Genomic DNA, 25716 nt, shown 5'->3' on the forward strand with positions numbered 1-25716 from the left:
TCTCCCTTTTTCTTTCTTCCTTTCCTTTCCTTTTCTTTCTTTCTTTCTTTCTTTCTTTCTTTCTTTCTTTCTTTCTTTCTTTCTCTCTCTCTCTCTCTCTCTCTCTCTCTCTCTCTCTCTTTCTTTCTTTCTTTCTTTCTTTCTTTCCTTCCTTCCTTCGTTCTGCCTGGAGCTTGCTCAAGCTGGTACTCTGCTACTTGAACCACAAATCCAGCCTAGCTTTAATTTTTTGACCAGTCCAGGCCTTGAACTCAGGGCCTGGGCACTGTCCTTGGTCTTTCTCAAGGCTAGAGTTCTACCACTTGAGCCACAGCATCATTTCTGGCTTTTTTCTATATTTGTGGTACCAAGGAATCAAACCCAGGTCTTCGTGCGTGCTAGGCAAGCACTTTAACCACTAGGCCAAACTCCCGGCCCCAGCCTGCTGGTTATTTTGGATATTGAATCTCAGGATTTTTCTGCCCAAAGTCAAATCATGATCAAGCAGATTGAAGCCTCTTGATTAGTTAGAATTACAGATATGAACCAACAGCTCCCTGTTGGGGAGAAATTGTCAAGATAAATGAAGAGGAAGATACAAAAGAAAGAGGGAAGAAGGAAGGCTAAAGAGAGAAAACAAAAATAAAACATTCATCCCCAATCTTAATAAGACCACAGTCACTTGGGATGCTCAACAGCATCAGAAGTATTGTATCAGGTATTACAGGTGATGCACACAACACATGGAAAGGCTATCATCAGTCTAGTCATACAGTTTATCTAGATTTGAATCCACGTCCTTCCTTCAAAGACCATGTTCTTCTATTCATTCCTTGAGTTAGAAATGGTGGCATGTCCTATAATCCCAGAACTCAGGAGGCCAAGATAGAAGAAATGTGAATTTGATGTTATTGTGGGGTACATAGCTAGACCTTGTCTTTAAAAAAAAAAAAGCACCTTCTATCTGGTGAATATAATGTAAACCTCCTATTAATTACACTAAAAATATATGGAGAAAAAAGCACAAAACAGAGAAGAAAAAGTTTTACAAAATAAGAGGAGAATGCAGAATAGTAATTCTCTGCAAAAGCCATTACTTTGTGGTGAAAGGTTGGGTAAAATGCAGTAAAACCTGGCACTGGTGGCTCACACCTGTAATCCTATCTACTTAGGAGCCTGAGATCTGAGTATGATAGTTCAAAGCCAGTCTAATCAGGAAAGTCAGTGAGACGCTTATCTCCAGTTAACCACCAGAAAACCAGAGTGGTACTGTAGCTCAAGTGGTAGAGCACTAGCCTTGAGCAAAAGAACTCAGGCCCAGAGTTCAAAACAAAACAAACAAAACAAAAAAACAAATCCGGGTGCAGTGGTGCTCTCCTATCACCCTAGGTACTTGACAAGTGGAGGGGGGGAAGAGCAAGTTTGAGAGTAGCCTAGGATGCATAGTAAGACTCTGTTTTGAAAATTTACAAAGAGGAAGAAAAGAAAAAGGAATAAAGCGGAGTGTAGGCTGAGATGTAGCTGAGTGGTAGATTGCTAACCTGGCATGCATGAGACCTGAGTTCAATTTCCACTACAAACAATACTTTTTCTCAGAAAAGCATAATGGGGGGGGGAGGGAAATGGGTACCAAGACATGTGAAAGGGTATCAATGTATGTGAATTAATGCACCTTCTATCTGGCAAATATCATGTAACCCTTTTACTAATTACAATAAAAAAATTAAAAAAAAGAAAAGCATAATAAACAACTGGCATTTTATTGTGTGCTCTGTCTGTCTCTTCCTCCCCCCCCCCTCACCTCCTCACCTGCTCCTCACCAATCTCCTATTGAGATTGAGGATTCTTGGTGGCTGACTCGAATGGGTCAAGCCCCCAGGACAGTCCCACCTACAGTGGCATTAGCCATGATGTACAGGTGGCCGGAAACCTGTCTTCTCATGGTAGAGAGCCATGCTAAGCCTGAATTATAATATTCAGGACCTCAGACCAGCAAGGCCCTCTGGACCCATCCTCCCCACCCAAAGCTCTTCCCCTTTCTGGATATCCTGTTGGAAGAATGGCCCCACCCAGTTCTTCACCTTCTTCCCACCATCCACGACACTCAATGTTCAGTGCAGTTTTCCATCCTAAATATTCTTCTAATCCATCTCCTTCAATTCCATTGTAAACACATGAATTCAGGTTCTTGTTTTTCCTGTCCTGCGATGCCCCACCTTTCATTCCTACCTCCCTCCAGCCTTCGCCCTCACTACTCAGATCATATTTGCCACTCACAAGGCCAAGTGGGTTTTTATGTCTGCAGATACCACGCTCCCTGTTCGTGCCTCCAGCTTCCCCTTTGCCCTGCTCTCTTCCAACATGCTGGAGTTCCTGCTGTCTCCCCTGTAAGTGCCCCGTGCTTTCATGTGTGCTCTACCCTTGTCTAGAGCCGCCTTCCCCACCTGTGTCTCACTCATCTCTTATCAGTTTTGGTTCCTTTACAAGGAGAACTTCTTGAGTTGGGGTTAAGATCAGAGAATTGCTTCTCCTCTTCACTCCTAGCCCTTTACACAGGATATTCATTGCAGTTGTTCAAAAATAGACAAATGAACAAATTATCAGGTTTCTTATACCCATGTGGTCCCTCCCATCTGATGTGTAGCCCATCCCATTCATGTCCAGGTTATTTTTTTTTCCAGTCCTGAGGCTTGAACTCAGGGTCTGAGCACTATCCTTGAGCTTTCTCAAGGCTAGAGCTCTACCACTTGAGCCACAGAACCACTTCTGGCTTTTTCTATGTATGTGGTACTGAGGAATCAAACCCGGGTCTTCATGCGTGCGAGGCAAGCACTCTTCCACTAGGTCAAATTCCTGGTCCCTGTATCCAGGTATGTTTAAGGCATCCTGAAAGCCCTGCCCCAATGCCATCTCCACAGTGACCCTAATTTCACCTCTACAGAAGCAAGTGCCTACCTTGTGCACATGGAATGGCCTATCTTTGATTTTTGCACCCCTTCATGTATCTTTTGTTCTCTCTATCTCTCTCTCCCCTCTCCCTCTCTTTCTCTCTTTCTTAATGTGGGTCCTGGCCTTGAACTCTGGGCCTAGGCACTGTCCCTGACCTTGTTTTTTTTTTTTTTTTTTTTTTGCCAGTCCTAGGCTTGAGCTCAGGGCCTGAGCACTGTCCTTGGACTTTCTCAAGGCTAGAGCTCTACCACTTGAGCCTCAGCACCACTTCCGGCATTTGTCTATGTATGTGGTACCGAGGAATCGAACCAGGGTCTTCATGCATGCTAGGCAAGCACTTTAACCACTAGGCCAAACTCCCGGCCCCTGACCTTGTTTTGATCAAGGTGAGTGCTCTACCACTTGAGCCACAGTGCCATTTCTACTTTTTTGAGTAGCTTGTTAGAGATAAGAGTCGGGCAGCGTTTCCTGCTTGGACATACTATTTGTCCATTCCCCAACCATTGCATATTTAGGTCGTTTCTACCTTTTGACTATTAGAAATAATGCTGTTATGAACATTCACATACAAGCCTTTATATAGTTACCTTTTCTCTTTGGTACACATCAAGGAGTAGAATTGCTAGGCCACAGGGTAACTATATTTAACATTCTGAAGATCTGCCAAAGAGGCACATCATTTTACCACCTCACCGGCTACATTCAGGATTCTAAATCCTCTACATCCTAACACTAACTACCTTTTGTTTAAAGTCATCCTAGAAGGTATGACGTGGTAGCGTATGGTTGAAATGTATATTTCCCTGCTGGTTGACTGATGCTGACTCTGCTTGTATGTACTAATTGAAAGTGCAAGTTTTCATTTGGGCATTACTACAAAATCTTGTTACTTGATGTTATACTACAGTGAGTTTCAGTTTTCCAATGAATAAAAGCTGGAGTTTTGGTAGTTAAAGGCCCTTCCTAGGCCTCAAATCACTGTTTTGTCAGCAATCATGAGGACATCCTTGGCCATACGCCCTATACTGCTAGAAAATGTCCCAGGACATGTAGCCTGCCTGCGCCCTAATAGGAAGAGTGTTTTCTTGGCTCAACACACTTCACTCCTCTGGCATTTGAGTCAGGGAATTTACTTACCTTTTAAGGCTCCTGCTTCAGGGGCCCTATAGGGTTATGAAAATAGCATTGGGCTCCAATCAAGAGGCCTGACCAATACTGGCCTTGTAACTGGACTATAGTAGAGTACAAATGATAGAATCATCCATGTAGAGTGAAGAACTGGGCTCATTAAGAGCCAGAAATGAAGTTGGGTGTTGTGGAATGTGCCTGCCATGCCAACTGTGGTGGAAACATGAATAAGAGGATCACAATCAAGGCCAGTCCAGGCAAAACTCCAGAACTTATCCCCCAAATAACCGAAGCACAAAGGGGCTACAGCATAGCTCAAGTAGTGGAGCATCTGCCCATGAAGCATGATCTCCTGAATTCAAAGCCAAGATCCCCCTCCCCCCCACAATTAGCCAGCAGCTTGCCTTAGCCAACTGTGCATGTTAAGACTTTCAAAATGCTGTGCTTTAAAGCGTCATCTCTGCTGTGCATGGAATCCTGGAACCAACATAAGATTAAATTAGCCCTGCCTCATAGAGATGAGAATCAAGATTCCAGCCCAGCCTGGTGAGTGAGGCCAACCTTGACCATCAGCTGCCAGCCGCGTCTTCAGAAATGCATGGGACTGCCTAGCTGAAATCAGCCCAAGTCCCCTGAACCAAGCCAGTGAGTCACAGACCCAGGGACAAATACAACAGTTGTTCTAAGTCACCAAGTTTGGGAGAAGACTTAGAACAAATACAAGCAGTCATTTTCCTCCTCATTCTTGGCATATTGTCATCATCTAGAAAAAGAAGGTTCTGGATCATTCTACATCTATAACTTTTTAGGCTGGACAATTCATCAAATGATATTTTTAAAGACTTTAGCCATCCAGCAAACTTAAAGAAAAACAATTGTCAAACTAAGAAGACTTCCTATATTTATAGATTATATTAACATTTTTTCAGTGATATTTATAAGATATGATGTCTGAGATTTGTCTTAAAATAATCTGAATAGAAGGAAGAACAGGTAGGGGCAAGGTCAGAGCAATAGTGGCCGTGAGCTACTGTTGAAGCGGAGTGGAGATTAATATGTTCTTTTTATTTGTGTGTATGTTTAAGATTTCTAGGGGCTGGGAATTTGGCCTCATGGTAGAGTGTTTGCCCTAGCATGCATGAAGACCGGGGTTCAATTCCTCAGTACCACATACACAGAAAAAAGCTGGAAGTGGTGCTGAGGCTCAAGTGGTAGAGCTCTAGCCTTGAAATAAAAACCCTAAGGACAGTGCTCAGGCCCTGAGTCTAAGCCCAGGACTGGGGGTGGGGGGTGGGGAGAGGGAGATTTCCTGTAATAAAGCTAAACAATCCAAACTAAAGAGAATATATAAAACTAGCCTAATCCCAAACCAAAACTAAACCAACAATAAAAACAACAGCAAAATAACCCCAAACCTCCCTATCTAGGAACATAAGAATAAAACTATTATAAAGTGCAATTCTATAATAGAAAAATAAAATTATTTCAGTTTTTATTATAAATAGGTAAAAGTATGAGATTTTTTTTTACCAGTCCTAGGGCTTGAACTCAGGGCCTGAGCACTGTCCTTGGGCTTTCTCAAGGCTAGCACTCTACTAATTGAGCCACAGCACCTCTTCAGCTTTTTCTATGTATGTGATAATGAGAAATCGAATCCAGGTCTTCGTGCATGCTAGGCAAGCACTCTACCACTAAGCCACACTCCCAGCTCCTTACTGTAAGATTTTAAATGGTTTTCACCAAACTGAGAGTTATTCGTATAACACCAATGATTCATGGAACACACAATCAGCATAGATGTGTTCTATCCTGCTCTAAGGTACCACAGAGGGGGTATGCTCCAGCTCTCTCTCATGAAACTGGATTTTGAAGCTGGATTCAGTGAAAACATTGGAGGACGGTTAGTGGTTATTTGGGGGAACCTGTGAGGCTTAGGACATTCTATTTTTGTTGTTATTCTTGTTTTTTGTTTTTTTTTTTTTTGCCAGTCCTGGGCATGAGCTCAGGGCCTGAGCACTGTCCCTGGATTTTCTCAAGGATAGGGCTCTGTCACTTGAGCCACAGCACCACTTCTGGCTTTTTGCTATATATGTGGTACCGAGGAATCGAACCTGGGTCTTTGTGCATGCTAGGCAAGCACTTTACCACTAGGCCAAACTCCCGGCCCCTATTCTTGTTTTTCTTTGCAGTCCTGCGGCTTGAACTCAAGGCCTTGGGCTTTCTGAAGGCCAGTTCTCCACCTTTGAGCCACAGTACCACTGACCCTTCCGGCTTTTTTTTATATGTATGTGGTACTGAGGAGTTGAACGCAAGGCTTCCATGCTAGATGATCACTCTACGCCGCTAGGCCAGGCTCCTGGCCCGACATTCTTGTTTCCCAGGATTTAAAAGCACATCAGCTTACATCACCACGGACACCAAGACAACAGCTCTCACTGTCAGTTTGGGGAAATTCATGTAGAAAAGATATAAGAAGAGGTGCCAGTGAACTATGCAACTATTTAACATAATTACCCCTGCAGTGATGTGTGTGTGACTCACATATAGGGAAAACTTGACTAGACAGAAGCAACACTACTACCATGCTGTGGGAGAATAGGAGTGGAATGAGGCTTCCTCAGGTTTTAGTAGTTGGTTGGGAAAAAAGCTGTATCAGAAAGTGTTAGCCAGCTTTCTGTTATTGTAACAAATACCTGAGCTAATTACATTATAAAGAGAAGGGGTTTAGAGATTTCAGTCTAGGACCAGTTGGTCCCAAACTGGGCCTTGAAGGTTGAGGAGTTGCCCTGTAGTAAAGAGGACCAAAGAGGATAATTTAAGGGAAAATGAGCCATCATTTAGTTGAATCCTGTCCCCTTCCTATTTATTTAAATTGACACATAAAAACTATATAGAAACCAATAGATATTATAGCTCATACTATACCTATGTAACCAAAGTGTTCTTTTTTTTCCTGAGTAATAACTGACAATTTGAGAAATTATACCAAATCCAGGTAAAATTAAAATATAATCTTCAGGGTGACCAGAGAATCAGAAAAGATGTTGATAAAGAAGCTGGGTATGGTGATTCACGCCTGTAATCCTAGCTTGGCAGGAGGCTGAGATCTGAGGGTCACATTCAAAGCCAGCTCAGCAGGGCACTAAAGAACTTGAAGACTCTTATTTCCAATTAATCACCAGAAAATTGGAAGTGGGGCTGTGCCTCTAGGAGTAGGGCGGTAGCCTTGAGCTGAGGGGCTCAGGGACAGCACCCAGACCCAGAGTTCAAACCTCAGGACCCATAAAAAAAGAAAACAACAACAAAAACCAGTTGTGTTCATGTGGCATAGTGTCATAACTTGGTACATGACTATAAGACTACACCTATTCAAATACTTGTTTCTTTGTGACAAAATACTTAAAACTCTTTTCTTCAGATCTATCTATCTAGTACATGAGTTATCCTACTGTGAAATAACACTAGATTGTTTTATTATTATTATTATTATTATTATTATTATTATTATTATTATTATTGTAGCCTAGGCTGTCCCTGAACTCAATCTCTTCCTGCCTCAGCATGCCAAGGGCTAGAACTACAGGATTACAGGTACATGATTCTACATAAGGCAAGAACTTCTAACCATAACTAGTGCTGTTGGCTCCTCAGCCAATAACAACCATTGTTCTGCTCTCACTTGGAGAGTTGACACCAGGTCTTGGTGTTTGGGATGCTGAGCAGGGAGTTTGGATGTTACTCTCTTCTACCCAGACTAGAATTGTCTATTATACCTGAATTAGACTAACGTCTGCCATTTCCTCACCATTTCCATAAAAACAGATATTCAGCCCTTCATCAGGAATTTAATACCAATTTTAAGCATTTTCTCTCAAAGAATAACCTGTTATGAATATAAGGGTTGTTTTAACCTATTTTTTTCTTTTTTGGTGCTGGGGAACTAAATCCAAGGCTTTTGGTATACTAGGCAAGTGGTCTACACCTGGGTTACATTCCTAGCCCTGTAACTGCTAGAGTCTGGATGCTGTGCTGTTGTTGTTTTTGTTTTAATTCTCCCTCCTCTTCTTCCTCCTCCTTCCTCCTTCTGCCCCCTCCTTCCTATGCAATTTTGGTTAACTTACTCGGATGTTAAAATATACCAGCTAGCTAAGTCCCAAAAAGCTCTTAAGAACTGAGGTGTTTCATTGCATCAGTGCTGGGGCTTGACCTCAGGATCTGGGCACTGTCCCTTAGCTGCTTCACTCAAGGCTGACTCTCCAGCACTTGAGCCACAGCTCTCTTGTGGTTTTTTAGAAGTCAATTGAAGATAGGTTACTCACAGATTTTCCTGTCTAGGATGGCTTTGAACTGTGATCCTCAGATCTCAGACTCCTGAGTAGCCAGGATGATAGGTGTGAGGCACTAACATCTGGGTAAGAACTGAATTTTTTTCTTTTTTTAATTTGGATTAAGAAGCAAGCAGATGGACCCAGCTAGACCTCTCCTGGGTCAGTGTTTGCTTTTCCATGTTACCTTGTTTGACTTACAGGGCCCAGACAGAAAACAGCCTGTCAAAGCCACTGTGTTAACTGAAAACAACAACTTTGTGTGTATGTGCTCAGGTTAAAATCTGAGGCCTTAGACCTGCTAGAAAAGTGATCTACCAGTAAGTGTACACCTCAAGCCTCAAATCACCATTTCTTTTTTTTGAAGACTTCATTGCTTCTGTTTTCCTGCCATTTATTTTCATGAAGAAAAGAAACAATATACTCCTCCACTTAGTCTGACTGTTAACTGTGGACAGAGCTTGCCTGTCAGGACACACATGCTTCATAACCTTGGATGGTTATTCTGTATTGAAAGCTTGATGGAACCTTTGGTTTTCCTGGCATGTTTCAAAGAAAAAGGAACTCTTGCAAAATGGTAGGCATATGGCATTTTCACAGGTAGCTTTTTCTCCAACAACTCTGAATTTCAGGTAACCTAAGGAATTTCCAAGGAAAAATTCCAGCATGTATTTTAAAACACTGACTGCCCTAGGTCAGTGCCTTAGGTTGTTTTTTTTTTTTTTTCCATGATAAACCAAAACAAGCTGCTGATGCATATTGCTATAATGCTAGGACTTTTTCCATTCCCACTCTCTTCTCTTTCAACGCCCACACCGGGGCTCAAGGCAGGTCCTCCAGAACCAACATGACGGTGTCATCCTTTGGTGCCACATAACCACAACTGCCAAAACACTTCACTAGATAACACTTCTGAATTCTAGCTTGTTCCTTTTTTTTTTATACAGTGAGGAATATTCCCTTGTTCTAACAATAGTATAACAAAAGATTTTAAAAGAACCAAATTCTTGCCAGGTGCTGGTGGCTATGTCTATAATCCTAGTTACTCATGAGACTAAGATCTGAGGATCGTGGTTCGAGGCTAGCCTGGGCAGAAAAGACTGAGACTCTTTTATCTCCAATTATCACCAAAAAGCTGTGAATGGAGCTGTGGCTTAAGAGGCAGAGCACCAGTACTAGTATGGAGCAAAAATAGCTGAATGAGCCAGGTTTGGTGGCTCAGGCCTGTAATACTAGCTACTCAGGAGGCTGAGATCTGAGGATCATCATTCAAAGCCAGCCCAGGCACTAAAGACTGTGAAACTCTCATCTCCAATTAACCACTAGAAAACTGGAAGTGGTTCTGTGGCTCAAGGGGTAGGGCAGTAACCTTGAGCTAAAGAGCTCAGGGACAACACCCAGGCTTGGGGTAGGGTGGTAGCCTTGAGCTAAAGAGCTCAGGGACAGTACTCAGGCCCAGAGTCCTAGCTCCATGAACCCTCCCCCCCCCACACACACATACACAAAAGCCGAGTGACAGTGCCCAGAATGAGTTCAAGCCTCAAGACCAGCAGCAAACAAGACCTTCATAGTTTTGGGGGAATCCAATATTCATGCTAATGTATAGATTTATAGTTTTAGTTCCAATTTCTAAACATTTTAAATCTTGTAGAATGCTCTTAAAGACGTATCTAAAATAATCTATTTTTAGGTATTCAGATACAGAATCTAAATCATCTGTGGGCTCTATGGTTAAATTTCCTATGAAAGGAGAGATCCTAAAACAAGGATTTCTATTTGTTACATGCTCGGGCCAACCATTGCCACTGAACACTGATTTAAACCTGCTTAGAAATTCCAATCGTGAAGGAGAGCCCATATTTTGTTTAGGGGGTAGGAAAGGACAAGTACAGTTTTAATAAATCCAGGCAGGGTGATACATGTTTGTAATTCTAGCACTCAGGAGGGTGAAGGCTAGTCTGAGTCACATAGCAAGATCCTGTCTTAAAGAAAAGATGTATGCATGTGTCAAGTTATTTGACAACTTCTGATTTAGCTGAAATTGTAAAAGGGAAGGAGACTGGTCCTCCTAAGTAGACTTGGTATGATATGACAAGAACATTCTTTGCAACCTCCAAACCAATCCACAAATACTGGGGTTTTTTTGTTTGTTTTACCAGTCCTAAGACTTGAACTCAGGGCCTGGACACTGCCCTTGAGTCTGCAGCAGCCAGGGGGACGTGAAGGAGACTCAGCTAAGTGGTGGGTGGGTTCTGGAATAGTGAAAGGACGTCAGGTAAAGACTAAATCCAAATAAGAATGAGGCTTTTCTTCATCATCTTATCAGTGTTGATTCCCTGATGACAAAAGAGCAAACCAGCTATTCACTGGGGAGAGCACGACCGGGCTGTGGAGTCCTGGGGCTCTCTCTTCTCTTACAACTTTTTGGTAAACCTTACTTCAATAAAGTTCACTGGAACAAAGATGAGAAGCAGTGTATGGGTAGTTTTAAACTACAACTTCAGTAACCATCAACACAAAAGCAGACTTGCCACAACTGGATGAGCTAGTAGCCCAAACACACCTGTAGACAGCTGTGGCAGAAAGGTCAGGTGCGGAGAGCTCCCTGGGAAGAAGCACCCCTTCCTCTCCATCTTTATAAGGAGACACTCAGGCGCACTCTACTAAAAGCCTCAGGAGTGCCTGAGGCTGTAGATAAAACCAACACTTTGAAGTGTAATACTCATCAACTGTGCCAGACTTAAGTGTAAATAATATCACAGTACTGAATCATTTATACATGTTTATTAAATGTCAGTAATTTTTACAAAGCAAATATTAAGAGCAAGACTTTTTTTGGCAAAATATGTACAAAAGTAAAACCTCAATGAACAGCAACTCATTTTATAAATCAAACCATTCTTTCTATTCCTACACCTCCTTTAGAAATAATTTATTGCTAAACTTGAACTAAAGCACTGACCAAGAAAAATTTTTTTACAACAATATCAGATAATGTGCTTAGTTCCTAGAGGTTATAAAAGAATATATGTAAAAAATCCTAAGCCACAAATACTTTTACAGGGAGCTAATACAAATCATGTTTTGTTAGGTACAGTATCTATGAGGTTGTTACAAAATATACTTTTGATAAGGCTTCTTGTGGCAGATGAGCTCTCACCCAGGAGAGTGAGACATAGAGAAAAGCCATTTAGAACATTTTGCGATTCTGCTTTCAAGTAAGAGGCAAAGAAAGGGGAAATGGCATAGTCTGTTGCAATGAGTACACTTGTAACAATCCCTTTTCCCTCGCTCCCCTCCATTCCTGGTACCATCAAACAGGCATGACTGAGGACAAATTCATCACTTACTATCAAACTTTATACATACAAACGAATCACATTCCAAGTAGTTTATTACAATCTGGACACTCACTGATTCCAGCAGATTTCAACCCATCTGTAAATTTGCATCCCTATTAACAGCAGATCTGGATAGGACACAAAGACCTTTAATCAAACCAAAAAATGCTGTCATATTATTACTATTAAAAAACAAAACAAAACCAAATTTCCAGCCAAATGCATGGTGGGGTATGCCTATAATCCTGGCACTCAGGAGGTAGAGGCTGGAGGATTGTGAATTCAAGACGCTGTGTCAAACAAGAGAATAACCACAATAATGTTCCATTCAAGCTCTGGCATTTGAAACCAGTTAGTCCGAAATGCCACAAGGTGAATGTATTAATGTAAGTGCTGACTCTACACTTGTGTACAGGCAGAAGAATGTTAGCGGTACAAACACTGTACTTCAAAGGTGCTAATAATCACCTGCTGCCTGAAGCTAATAACTACATAACAGTACTGGAGAGAGCCAACAATAATTGGTTTAAAATGCTCAGGTTTAGACTCATACTGCACTCTAGTTTACGTTTATTAAGCCCTAACCTCGTACCATAAAGTGGGCGTGGACTGCATCACTGGCTTGATTGGGGATATACCACTTGTAATCTCTGCCCTTCTCCTGTCTACTCAACTGAAATGTCAGTATGTGTCCAAGCCCTAAAAAACAAAAATCACTACTTAGTCAAGCAGCACAATACAAAGACACATCGTCTGTGACCCATGCAGTTGAACAGGTGCTGGAATAGTGGAAGAGACACAGTGACCACGGCTACCAGTCAGACTTTCACTAAGTCAATGAAATATGCAAGTGCAAAGTTGTTCTTCATCCCTCAAATAAAACTAAAAGAAACAAAAAGGTAAGAGTAGCTTTCTCTACATTTATTAGGGAACATGTTACAAAGGTTGGGCTGGTTTTACAGGCATGATTTCATAGATCCAAAGAGAAATTAAGAGTTAACACTGATAGTTGGCCTTCCTATTATATTCTGTCCAAAGGCTTGTGTGGAGTTTTGTATGAAGGTCTCATTAGATAAAGAAAGCACCAATTTGAGGGTTTCTCAAATAGCGATTTCAATTTCAGGGTATAACAGCCTTGCTTAGTAACTTTATTCTTCATATCAATAAGGCATAACCAAATATTTATACTAATGCTAAAAAACACTTTAACAAAAATGAAGTATCTGGGCTGAATCTGAAGGTTTAACTGTAGGACACAAAATTTCTTGCCAAATCTAAACTGGTACTTCTAATCACTGTGGTGTTAAGGTAGGCGTTCTTCCTCCTGCTTCAAACCAACCGAAGACACAAACCAAACAACAGTCCCATGCGAGATGAAGTGTGTATGGGGGTGCTATCAATGAAAAGTACCCATCAGCACTTGGTGAAAGACAGAAAACAGAAACGGTCTTCCTCATTCCGCATGGCGGTCTTTGGCTGCGGAGGCATTTGGGCTAACAAGCACCCGTTCCAGACAGTAAAAATGCACTGAAGATTTCAATTGTACATTTGGCAGAAAGCAAAAATCCAGGCTATTAAAATAGTATTTATGTGAGAGAAACGTATCTTGGATTACTTAGATCTTTGGAGAACACTGAAAACCTTTTCCTTATAAAAGATTAAGGTCTAAATTTATGTTGTTCTTTGATTTATAAGGCAACTCTGTATACTGTGAATTCCTTGAAGGTGAATGAAGACACTGTGTGATAGGTCCTCAGATAAACAAATGAGAAGGCATTCAGATTTAAGAACAGAAAGGGATATAGAATTAGGCACATTTTATTCCAAATCATAACCAAAGATTTGGAAAACTGAACACAGCAAAGAAGTTCAAGTGTGACGGGACTTGCCTTTTAGAGGTTTGGGATGCTTCTGGCCACCTTTTCCACGGTGCTCCTGACATTTCACCTCCCTCCTCACACAGTGGTATTTCAATTCAAAAAGACTTAGTGTTTACAATGTAGGCATTGAACTCCATTTGAACAGTTTAAATTACAGCCTAGAGAAACATGTGACCTAAAGCCTTCCTGTTGAGCCTCACAGTTCTACCAGACGTCCACACAAGTTTGCCTAAGTAACACAGAAGCAATTTACTGCCTCAAAATACATTCTGGGTTTTACTTTAAAATCACACTGGTTCTGAGGCATTACACAGGCATCAGAAGAAAATTGCAAGTGCCTACACAATACTTTGTCTAGTTGGTGTTTTAACATTGCTTGGTGAGAGTAAAACAGGGGAATCCAGCTATTTCTGCTTTATAGAGTCATGTTTATGGTTCTCTTCAAGCTGTCTCAATAAGACCAAGAGTCTACACTTCAGCCCTCACTGGTCATCCAACAAAATTATTTGCAAAACTGACATGGAACAAATCAAATGTTACTGTGCACATACCCCAAAATTCATTAACTGCAGAGCTATGCTATCCCGCAAATTCAAACAATGTGTTTTTTTGGCAAGAAGCACTAGATGTAGAAGTAGTGAGACATGCAGGAGTTGCACTCAGGAGACCTGCATATGTTGAGGGGCTCAAGGCAGGAAAACACTGGACTTCACACAAATGCAGTTATAGGAAAACCTTGATGCAAGAAGAGTCAGCATGTCAAGAACAGATCCCTCCTGTGCACTGACAGGCCCAGCTCCTCTATCTCACAGCCACACACAGAGCCACTGATATGGAAAGGCTGGGTGAGCCACATGTGGACAGTCTTTGAATGGTCAGTAGAATACCTGAGAACATAGTCAGCTGTACAGCAAAGTGACAGATATCACAGTCTTCATCACAATTTTCAAGAAAAGCAGAAAAGTGGCACACTTGCAAATGCTTCCTAACTTTGTACATATATATCTCCAATGCAAACACTACATGGAACCTACAAGACAGCAGTTTTAGTACTGCAAACTGTATCTGAAATTACAAAGCGATGGGCACAGATGAATCTGTAAGTACTGGTGGTGGGTTGGGGGGGGGTCAAATGTGTGAACCAACAGAAAATGACCACCTATCCTTAGAAGCATTCTCCATCCAAACAGTTAAAATGTACCTCCATAAAGCTGGCATCTCACCAACAGTAACTGCACAAACATGTGCGTACTGTATATCTTTAGAGACACACCAAGAATGAATAAGAATCTCAAATAATGCCTTCTTGAGTCATCTGTCAGGAAAGTAGTGCCCTTGGCCAGCTCCACATAAACAAAGACTCTGTTCAGTGCCACAGTATGAAGGTACTTGGAGGGGGCAGGACAGCGGAGGGAGAATGGGGTGCAGCAGTGGTCCTTCAGTCAGCTGCAAGTCCCCTGATGTAGGACTGAAAGAGCACATGGCATTTGAGACGGGGATGTCTACTTCGGCTACCAAGGTGCTTGTGTGTTTTAGGTCATGCGATGGCCCCAATATTTTGCTAATGGCACATTAAATTACATGATAAATAAACATGAAAAGGGCAAGTTGCTTTTTGCCCATTAATTCTGACCAAAATATTATCTATAACATTTGCTTGTCTTTTTTGCTCCTTGGTACCATTTGTGAACTCACTTGCATCAGACCAGAAATACTTATGTAAACTTTAAAACACTAAGAACATTACCCCCATGAGCCAAAGAAACTCACAAAACAGCTGTTGTGTGTATAAGCAATTATAAACACACCAGAGCTAAACCTGTATAATCTAGACTAGCAATTCTTAGATCAAACCTTTTCCAATAGCCCTTTCATAACATGGTCATTCTAAAGCTAGGCATGGCGTGTTCTTCTCTCTGTAAGGCAGATAAAGACCTTTCAATGACCAGTCCTACACTGTCTACACTTGGCACTACAGTATTCAATTTGAAATATAAAAGAAACACACCTAGTCTGAGATTGGCCAGGAAATACAACTGGATTTGAGTGGAAGCCTGATGAAACTGGCCAGGGCCTGAACTCCGGCAGACACAAACAGGGCGGCGTTCGTTACTCAGCAGCTTTCAGCCACAAACCAAAGGCAGTAGAAGGACTAGGATTTCCAAGAAGTTAAACACAGAATCGAGATTGTTTTCTAATTTCCTGTTGTAAACTATTTTTTTAAAAAACCGGCACAAATGGAAACCATCCGACACAAAAGGGTACTCTCAGCCCGCGTCTGCGCGGGTCACTGCAGCATGAGCTGCTTGAGGTTGTCGTGGAGGATCGTGTCCTTCACGTCGCGGAACACCAGCCGGATGTTCTCCGTGTTGATGGCAGTGGTGAAGTGGTGGTACAAGGGCTTCTGCTGCTGGTCCCGGCGTTTGCTTCGGAAACACTCCACCAGGAATTTTTGGACGTCTCTTAAGCAGTGTGGATCCCCTTCAAATTCTAGGAAATAGTCTTTGATGCTTACAATTTGCACTTTCTCCTCAAGCAAGTCTGTCTTGTTCAGGAAGAGTATTATAGACACATTGCTGAAGACCCGATTGTTGACGATTGTTTCAAAAATGTTCAGAGATTCTGTAAGGCGATTGGTCAGTCGATCCTCCATGAGCACCTGATCAAATTCACTTGAGGAAACAAGAAACAGTATGGATGTCACACTGTCGAAGCATTCAAACCAGCGTTTCCGTTCTGACCGCTGACCACCCACGTCAACCATTTTGAAAGGGACATTTTTAATTTCAAAGTCATATTCGTGGATGCCTTTGGTGGGTCTTCTGGCAAGCAAAATGTCTTGCTGTGATGGAATGTAATCCTGGAAAAGAAAAGTTCCAAACATAGTCATCCAAAAGGAATTACTAGAATTCTTAATGGGCTACTAACCAGCTTAATAAATGGGTATGCAAACAAGGTTTCTTTTTCCTTTTCTTTCTTGACACAGGGCCTCAGTCTATATCCCAGGTTGGCCGTGAACTCTTGATCCTCCTGTCTCAACTTCCTGAGTATTATAGGTATGCCTTGCAAACCTGGTAGTTTTCTAGCACTTGCACTGAGTTTTTAGCCTGCTTTTCCCTACTTTTGCTCAACATTTTGTTACTGGCTCCTCTCAGTGCTATTCTGTTACATCTCATGCACATTAATCGGCTGTGATTATCTTATCATTCCCATACTGGCATTCATTTAGGTTCTTTCTAAATTGGCAGTTAAAACTCTTATACATGTAATTCTTTTTTTTCCATTTGGACTGTTTTCTGAGATGAAAATAACCAGAAATACAAGATTATATGTCAACAGCAGAAAGGTTTAATGATTCTGGACACTGAAAACCCCCTTTCCAGGTGTGGGATGAGTTTATAAATGTATGTTTATGTGACCTACTTCAGTCCTGAGCTTTTTGAAAAGTTTTCAAATTTAGTAACTGTAACAAGTTTTGTATTACTGTGTTTAATATGAACAAGCAATCCAGTTAGGAAACTAGAATGAGCACAGAACACAAGAAAATAGCATCAGATGCTGAGTGCCTGGCAGAAGAGTATATAGATGAGGGCTGAATTGAAGACTCTGGCCACACACTAGTTGTATGATTGTGAGCCATCATTTAACCTCTAGCCTTAACCCTGTCATGCAGAAGAGAGCTGATGTGTGACAGTTGCTACAACCATGACATCCACTGCTGAACAGGGATGAGAAGAGGCTGGAGCCCCCAGGTACACCTCCATAGCTTGAGATGCTCACAGTCAGGGGCACTTCAGTCTAGTTGCCAAAATACACAAGAGTCTTCCTGTATTCTTCTGAGCAAGTCCCCTAAGCTATACCCTTTCTACATCTCGCCCCTTTAAGTCTGTCCATTACTTTGTTCTCTTCCCTACCATCTTTCCTTCTTTGGATCTGTTAGGCTCCCTTGCTCTCGTTCAACAAATCATTTCAGCCACAGACTGTCATCTCTTCAAGTTTCTTTGCCTGGGAAGTCCAGTATCTCTTGGGCCTACCTCTTGACCACTGCAAACCTCTCTCAGACTAACCTTTCTGTAGCATGGATCAGGAAAGGGGCCTCCCTTGTACCTGGTCCTCTGTGATCAGGAAGCCGTTCTGCTCAAGCTGCCCACAGTGCTTAGCATCAAGTCCCACATGATGCCTCATCTCAACACCACTGCATGTTCATCTGTTTGCACAATGAGGCAAGGGCAATGCAGTGGGTAAAAACTCAAGTCATTGCCTTTTAGAAATCTGTTTTAATAAGCTAGAGCTGGGAAGGTCACTTATGCTTCAGCAGACACCAGTTGTCTCCCACCTGGGTGGGCCACATCTCCTTATATAAACAAATATAACCAATCCTTCAGGCACTTCATGCTCATTTACTCTTACAAACTAGCTCAAACTTTTCCAGCCAAGGTATCTTTCTTCTGCCTGTAAACTACTTGCAAATATTATCTTCACAATCGGTATCATTTAATTGTCTTGTACTTGCTTCATGTAGGGTTAATTCTGTCTCTCTGGCTAGACTGAGTTTATTAAATATAGAGATCAAAGAACAAAACAACTAGCATAGTACCTGCTACATTAACTGCCCCTTCTGGGGTTATTTCATGCACTGCCCTACAATGTTATGAGCTGGTCCTCTTACTATGCCCATCTGCTGGATGGAGCAAGTGAAGTTTAGAGATGCCTGAGGCCACACAGAACCTAGCTCTAATGGGCCTGGGATGTGAATCCAGGCAGTCTGTTTGCAGGACATGTCCTTGACCTCTGGGTGCTGTTCTACCTCCCAGAATGCTCTAGGCTCAGCACACTACAGTGCTCTGACAACTCTGGGACTTTTGTAAGAGATAGGACATGAAATGAAATCCTATGACTTGTCTAATATGCAAAGAATCATTGGCGAAATGCAGCCCCCCAGATACATCCTCTTCTCCTTTACACTGATCACATAGCTCTTTTTATTCTAGATGTGGCTTCTGTATTGTTCTCAACATAAGGCTGCACCAGAGACTTACTCCTTCACCACGAGGTCCTGGCCTTTATGGAGAAAGAGAAATAAAAGATAAATGTACGGTCATTATCACTGGTAATTCATGCCATGAAGGAAGGAAATGAGGGCTGATCCCAAGAAGCAAGAACTGCTTGAATGATGTGCTCAACCAAGACTTATCTGAAGAGATAAACTGAAAAGAGCAGGTCAAGGCAACATTAGAAAAGAGGAAGGAAATCTTAAAAATATTAAAGGGGACATGGTAGCATGTCTCTAATCCTAGCTACTGGGGTGCATAAGATTGGGAGGACTATGGTTTGAGGCCATTCTGAGAAAAAATATTGAGACCCCACCTCAACAGTAAAAAAAAAAAAATGTGCGGTAGTGGTGTGTAAATATCATGCAGGAAACACACATAGAAGGACCATAGGGTGAAAGTATGGGATTTTATTTGAAAAGTAACTAATGGCTCGGAAGGTGGCTTAATAGTAGACTGCTTTCTTCAAGCCCTGGATTCTATTCCTTAGTAGTGCATACACAGGAAAGGTGGAAAGTAGTACTGTGGCCAGTTGTAGAATGCTAGCCTTGAACAAAAGAAGCTTAGGGACAGTGCCCAGGCCCTGAGTTCAAGCCCCAGAAAGAAAGAAGGGAGGGGGGAGAGGGGAGAAAAGGAGACCTAGGAGCATGGCTCAAGTTGTAGAAAACTGACTAGCAAAACCAAGACCCTGAGTTCATAGTCCAGTACCACCAAAAGGAGGGGGAAATAAAGATTGTTTACCTAAAAAGACTTTTCTCCAATTAGCCTATACTTAACTTTTATCCCTTAAGATTATTATCTGACTAGACAAAATCACAGTAGTAAAACAGAACTTAGTACAAAGTTCACTAATGTGGAGTGAGTGAGTAAAACAAACTATAGAGATCTCAAGTTCTGGAGGATATGTGTCTAGAAAATAGCAGGAAAAAATGCACTGGCTTGAAGGCAGAAGACAGCTTAGAAACTAATACTAGAAACTGCAAATGAAGCTGTTAGGGAAGAAAGAGGGTGCTGTTCTACCTGCCCTAAATACTAAAATACATCAGCACAGGACTTTCCAACTCTTCATTCTGCACCTTCTTCAATTACATTTTTAAGGTTAAAAACCTCAAGGAACTCCTAAGACTGCATTAACATTTGTGACAGAAATTTGTTTAAAGAGGTGACAAATGAAGCCACACCAAACCCACTGAGTGAACAGCCCTAGAAACAGTTTTGAAGCATGTTCTAAGCTGTAGACCCCTTGAAACGAACTCTGTCAAATACACTCATAGAACAGTCAAGCAGTGCTCTCAGCCTGTGTGTGTATGGGGAGCCAGAGCCAGGCCAGCATCAGCTGAGTCACAGGCTCTGAGAAAAACACTCAGAGGATAACAGAGTTTCTTCTCAAGGCTTGTTCCTTTTATCCCACAGAGGCTCTTTTGCCAGGAACCAAGAATCAAGACCACTGTGTGTAACTCAACAGAGTCCTGAACTAGAAAATGCCATTTACTTCAAGGTGTGGAACTCACTTACTCACTGTGTTCTCTCAAATTCCGCTTAGCTTGAAAGGTAACAGAAAACGTGCAATCTTTTTTTCAAAAATAAAAGCTTCTTCACAGGGGCCGGGAGTTTGGCCTAGTGGTTGAGTGCTTGCCTAGCATGCACGAAGACCGGGGTTTGATTCCTTGGTACCACATACATAGAAAAAAGCTGGAAGTGGTGCTGAGGCTCAAGTGGTAGAGCTCTAGCCTTGAGAAAGTCCAAGGACAGTGCTCAGGCCCTGAGCTCAAGCCCAGGACTGGGGGAAAAAAAAAAAAAAGCTTCACAAAATAGTGGATAAGGAGATTCCTCCATGAAGCAGGCAGAAGCTTAGAGTATATTGAAAACAAAACAACAACAGAAATGTCTTAACTAAAAACAATTGTTTTCATTAAAAATCCTTAATAATTTATCAACTTTAAAATGGGTAGGATGAGTCAGACTATTAGACTATTATCATTAGGGGAAAAAAGGAAGAAATAAATAGCTTAATGCATGCCTTTTATAAACTTCTTAAGAGGGTACCCCAAAATAAAAGTGCCTTCAAATATCAGTGAACACACACATTTGGTTTTAATACTTACTGATTCTCCAAGTTTATCCAAGTTGTCCAGGAAATATTTTACAGATTCACCCTAAAAATAAGAAAATAAATAATTATGTGGTGTTAAAAAATGGAAGATCCTGTTGGTGTTACGCCGTCTTGTGTATACTTAATCTACACATACTTGGTTTAGTCACCAATTCAAAATCAACAACAAAGGCTTCCAAAAAAATGAATAATAAAAAAAAACTTTCCTACCCAAATGGTAAATTTGCCAAGGCTGTTAACGGAACGAACGGTTTGCAAAAGCCATACACCAAATGATCCATCTATCTGGTTGGGATGACATGTATGCTTCCTGACAGAACCACATATCCGAAGAAAAGATACAGAAAAGGTGAAATTTGCTTGTGAGGACAACACCCACAGCTAAAATCTACATGAGATCCTTTTTGTGGACAGCCAGAGTGATTATATCTTCAGGGATAAGAATATACCAAAGATGAGGGAAGAACAACATGTAATGTCTCTAAGGATGGGCCTGGGCAAACTGTACTCCAGAAGATTCCAGGTGGTATCAAAGGCTTAGACAGCTCCAGGGAATGCTTTCCTGAGTGTCATTCTTTTCTGAGCCCAGACTTCCGTATCTATGAACAATTTCATCAGGACTTCGTGTCTGCAAATACAGTCCTAAAGCCAGTGGACACAAGAGGGGACCCATTTTGAGTCTTCCAGCCCTCAACTTTCCAAAGGACTCTGCAGCCTGAAGGGCCCGCCACTGCCTGAAGCTGCTTCTGTGATTGAGGAAGGCTGGGCTGTGGGGCTCACAGAGAACCACTTGAGACCACCAGAGACTGTAGGTTCCCATTTAGCTGATCTGGGTTCCAGTTTCTGTACTCCAGGGGAGGTCTGGAATTACTCTACAAATCCCTGACTTGACTTTTTGGTCTCAATATCCCTTTTATGTCTTAAGATGCTTAAGTTACAGCAATTTTTAACAAAACTATTAATTCATTAAAAAGCATCAATAATAAGCCCATTATAGACTAACTTGCTTTTTCTAAGTCTCCCTAAGAGTTTAAAAGCATTCTTAAGATACTTGCTATTTGCTGACCCAAGAGCTCTACCAGTGCTTCATACCCCCAAAGTCAAATAATATAGTTCAGGTGAAATACTCTCCCCCGCGCCCCCCCCGGCCAACTGTGAATCTAGATGAAGGCCAACTGTGAATCTAGATGAAGGCAATATAAGCCAAGACTATATGAAAGTGTTCTTTAGATGCTCTAGTTAACTAGGGCACAAACTTGAAGGTGCTAGTGTCAGGGACCTTAGAACAAGGGAGCTCTGCTGAAAAAGAAGTGAGCACCACACTGAAGTCACAACGAAAGTCCAACTATACAAAAATGTACTCTGATAAGGATTCCTCATCTACCTGATGGTCAGATGACTTTAGTGTTATCTGAAGCTGCAACTTTTCCCCTCTGTCTTAAAGTAAATGCTTATACAACCAATGCATTATTTGGGAGGGTGCAGAGGAACTAACTGGTACATTCATTCCAAGGACCATGTTTTAGAAAATTAGAATAAGCATGCTCCATAAAACTTTTCATCTTTGTTACCTTCTGAGAAACTTACTCAGCATAAACAAAATGGTACACACAACTCAGGTGTGGTGGTATCTGCCTGTGATGCTGGTATTCGGGAGACAGAAGTATGAAGATTTTAAGTTTGAGGCCAGTGTGGTCTATAGTGAGATGCTGTTGAGAAAACTAGGGGCTGGGAATGTGGCTCAGTAATACAAAGCTTGCCATCAGATGCAAGACCTGGGTTTGTTTTCCAGGACCAAAAAAAAAAAGTACACATAAAAAGGTTATTTTCTCAGTACTACTTACAAAAGCAAAGGCAGAAGTGCATTCCATCACGTAGCATTGGGGAAATAATTTGATGAATTCAGCTATTAAATAAGTTATATTTGAAAGACATGTGAAATATACCAATAAAGCCAAAGTAGATTACAAAATGAAGGATTATAGCCCTCACCGCTCCCTTTGTTTTTCTAAGCTTGGCACAACACTGGCAGCAAAACCTGACCTGAATTCATCTTAGGTTTTTTTAAGTCTTTACTCATCCAATACAGTACTACTACTTAAATGTTTGGCTGTACAAAAACTGTGGAATTACATTAGTTTCTTGGTTTTTGTTTACTTGTTTGTTGAGGGGGGAAAGGACCTTTTGTGAATATGCTAGGTAAGTGTTATCACTGAGCTACATCCCCAGCCAAGCTTTCTGACATATATAAAACATGAATTCTGTAATATATTTGGGCTCAATGATTTATTAGTATAGACTGAACTATATTATTTGATTTTGGCGGTTTGAAATATGGCTAACAGTAACTTTATGGCATATTCTCTCTCAAAGACGAAAAAAAGCAAGAAAATCATCCTCTTCGTTCTTTTTTGGGTATTAAAACTATTTAAGAAATGTATTTAAACAGTTCTTTTCTTAGAAGCCTCCAAATTGAATTGCTTTTCCTAAGAGGAGAATCTTAAGTCTTTGGGCTCCAAATTACATGTTTTGTTTATTAGGAATTCATAATCTCACTTAAATCAAGTTGTAATAATTATATAAAAATATATGTGCTCCCACTGTTAAACCTTAACTTCTAGTAATGCCACTATAATTTACAGTCTAAGACCACAAAGTTGAAAGTAAAGTATTTTTAATCAGTCACATTTGAACACAGATGGGCTTCTAATATCTCAAAGTCCTACAAAAGGTTCCCTCTGCCAACTGAGTACTTTGCTTTCTCCTCTATCACCCAACCACTGTCTATTCAAGGAGTATACACACTTTAGATGCTATTCCCCTGGATAGTAGATTTTGATTTAAAATAACTCTCCAATCAAAAAAGTATGCCAGTGAGAGCAAGGCCCTGGGTTCAAACCCTGGTACCACCACTCCTCCAAAAGCAGATACATTAATTCATGGTTTCACTTCACAGGTTCTGCTACAGATTCTTCTGTTAATAAGAATGGAGAGTAGGAAATATACAAATGATTAACCGTGTCAAGAGTACAGAAGAAGAAATAGCCTGATCTTCTTGAGATAAATGCTTCATGTCAATAACAAAGGAACAACTCTACTTACAGAAGAGAATCAAAAAAAGTAGAGATGAACATTCAGAATTAGCTATAACTGTCAAGTCTATAAAGTTGAGAATCAAATACAGATGCTTTTAATTCAAAGCCCCCCATACACATACATGTGTACATGTGCATATGCATCTGAGAAAGCAATTTGGCAGGATGTACCAAGATATTTAAAAATGATCTTCACCATAGTAACACTGAAAAAAATTATATGACTTCAGCCATAACAGTGAATTTGTGTTGCTTGGGTTCTTTGTAGATTAGAGATTCATCCACAAACTATAGCCTGTAGGCTAAATCCAGCCCACTGCCTGGTTTAGAACCATTTTTAAACAGCTATGTTAAAAAAAAAAAAGGAAAACTAAACATGTCATTTCACAACATGAAATTCATATTTCAGTGTCCCTATATAAAACTGTGTTGGTACCTAGCCACACTTGCTCGTAATCACTGGTGGTTGTTTTCATGCCCCAAACCCAAGGGAAGCAGTACAGGCAGAGGCCAGGAATAGTTCTTTCAGCTATGTAGCATAGCTTGGGACACTATGAACTTCAGTGACAAAGTTAGAACATGAAGATGTTTCTACTGTCACTGTACTGTTATACATTTAAAAACTACCATAAGTTCATATATACTGAAAAGAACACAAGAGGATTTTGAATGTTTTTGGCTTTTAAGTTCACTGGACTGTGGCTAATTCGGAATCAAGCTGGATGATTAAACACTTGTCTATTCTACAGTAACACTATAGCTAGCTTAAAGAACACAAAGCACAAAGTAAGCACTCTTTACCCTATTTCTGACCTAAGGAAATCAACAGGAGGAAAGTCATAAAATTTAAGGTGCAACAGTTTGCCACATGAAATATCTTCACAAAAAAATGAAAAAAGTCTGCTCCTGAAGTTTCAAGCAGCTTGTTAACCTAACCAAACAAAGAATGCCACTACCGCTATGTGAGTTAACTAGCTCATGCATGAATGCAGCTGCCAAAGAACCCTGTCCAGGGAAAGAAACAGGACTATATAAGCCTCCCAGTGAGAAGAGTTACTCCGAGTTCAGGATGTAGAGATCACATCAACTAAAAAGCATGGCAAAATGGGTGCTGGTGGCTCACAACTGTAAGCCTAGCTACTCAGGAGGCTGAGATCTGAGGATCGCAGTTGGAAGCCAGCCCAGGCAGACAGGAGTGCTCATGAGACTCTTATCTATCTCCAATTAACAACCAGCAAATCAGAAGTGGAGCTGTAGCTCAAAGTGGCAGAACACTTAAGTTAGATCCAGCATTTCAGACAAACTTTATTTCCTATTTTGCTACGGTTCTAAATCTCACAGCTTATACTGTGAGATTTTGCGGGCAAAAATGATTTTACTTGGTATTCTAGACATAAAGTCAAGCTCCTAAAAGACACAAAGAAGAACAGGACCCCAAGTTTTGCCCTTAGAAACAATTCCAAGCAAAAGGAATCTCACTGTGCTTTCTGAAACAGTTGTGCATATTCCTATCACACCTCCCTTTCTACCTCATTTAAGGAATTCACTGTCATATAGGGAGAGACAAAGTAATTGGAAGAGGTTCAAGAACCTCTATGTGATAGACCAGAAGCTTGAAAGCCATAGAAATTAGAAGACTTAGCCAAGAAAACTATTTTAGTGGCAGAAATTGAAAAACAAAACAATCTATTTTAGCAGCAAGAATTAGAACTAGTTCTTACTGTAGAAATAAAACTTTTAAGTTTTGCTGATTCTTGGTCTAGTCTGACTTTCCACCATTTTAACTCCTCTACACTCAGTAGTAACATTTTTAACTCCACATCCTTTGTTAATGACATAGAAGATACTGCTTGTA

The 25716-nt window shown here is 41.0% G+C and overlaps 1 protein-coding gene across 1 annotated transcript in view; it reads right to left on the bottom strand.

The window, feature by feature from the left end:
• Nucleotides 1-11164: 11164 nt before the first annotated feature.
• Gna13 (G protein subunit alpha 13) overlaps nt 11165-25716 on the bottom strand; it is a 40917-nt gene continuing 26365 nt past the window's right edge. Inside the window, exons 3-4 of the mRNA XM_090349872.1 lie at nt 20759-20809; nt 11165-16462 (exon numbers count right to left, since the gene is read on the bottom strand). Coding sequence (XP_090205998.1) covers nt 15890-16462; nt 20759-20809 — 624 coding nt within the window. The 3' untranslated portion in view covers nt 11165-15889. The remainder of the gene's footprint in view (nt 16463-20758; nt 20810-25716) is intronic.

Source organism: Megascapheus bottae, chromosome 17 (assembly GCF_031878675.1).
Source record: "Megascapheus bottae isolate mThoBot1 chromosome 17, mThoBot2.hap1, whole genome shotgun sequence".
Classification (NCBI taxonomy): domain Eukaryota; kingdom Metazoa; phylum Chordata; class Mammalia; order Rodentia; family Geomyidae; genus Megascapheus; species Megascapheus bottae.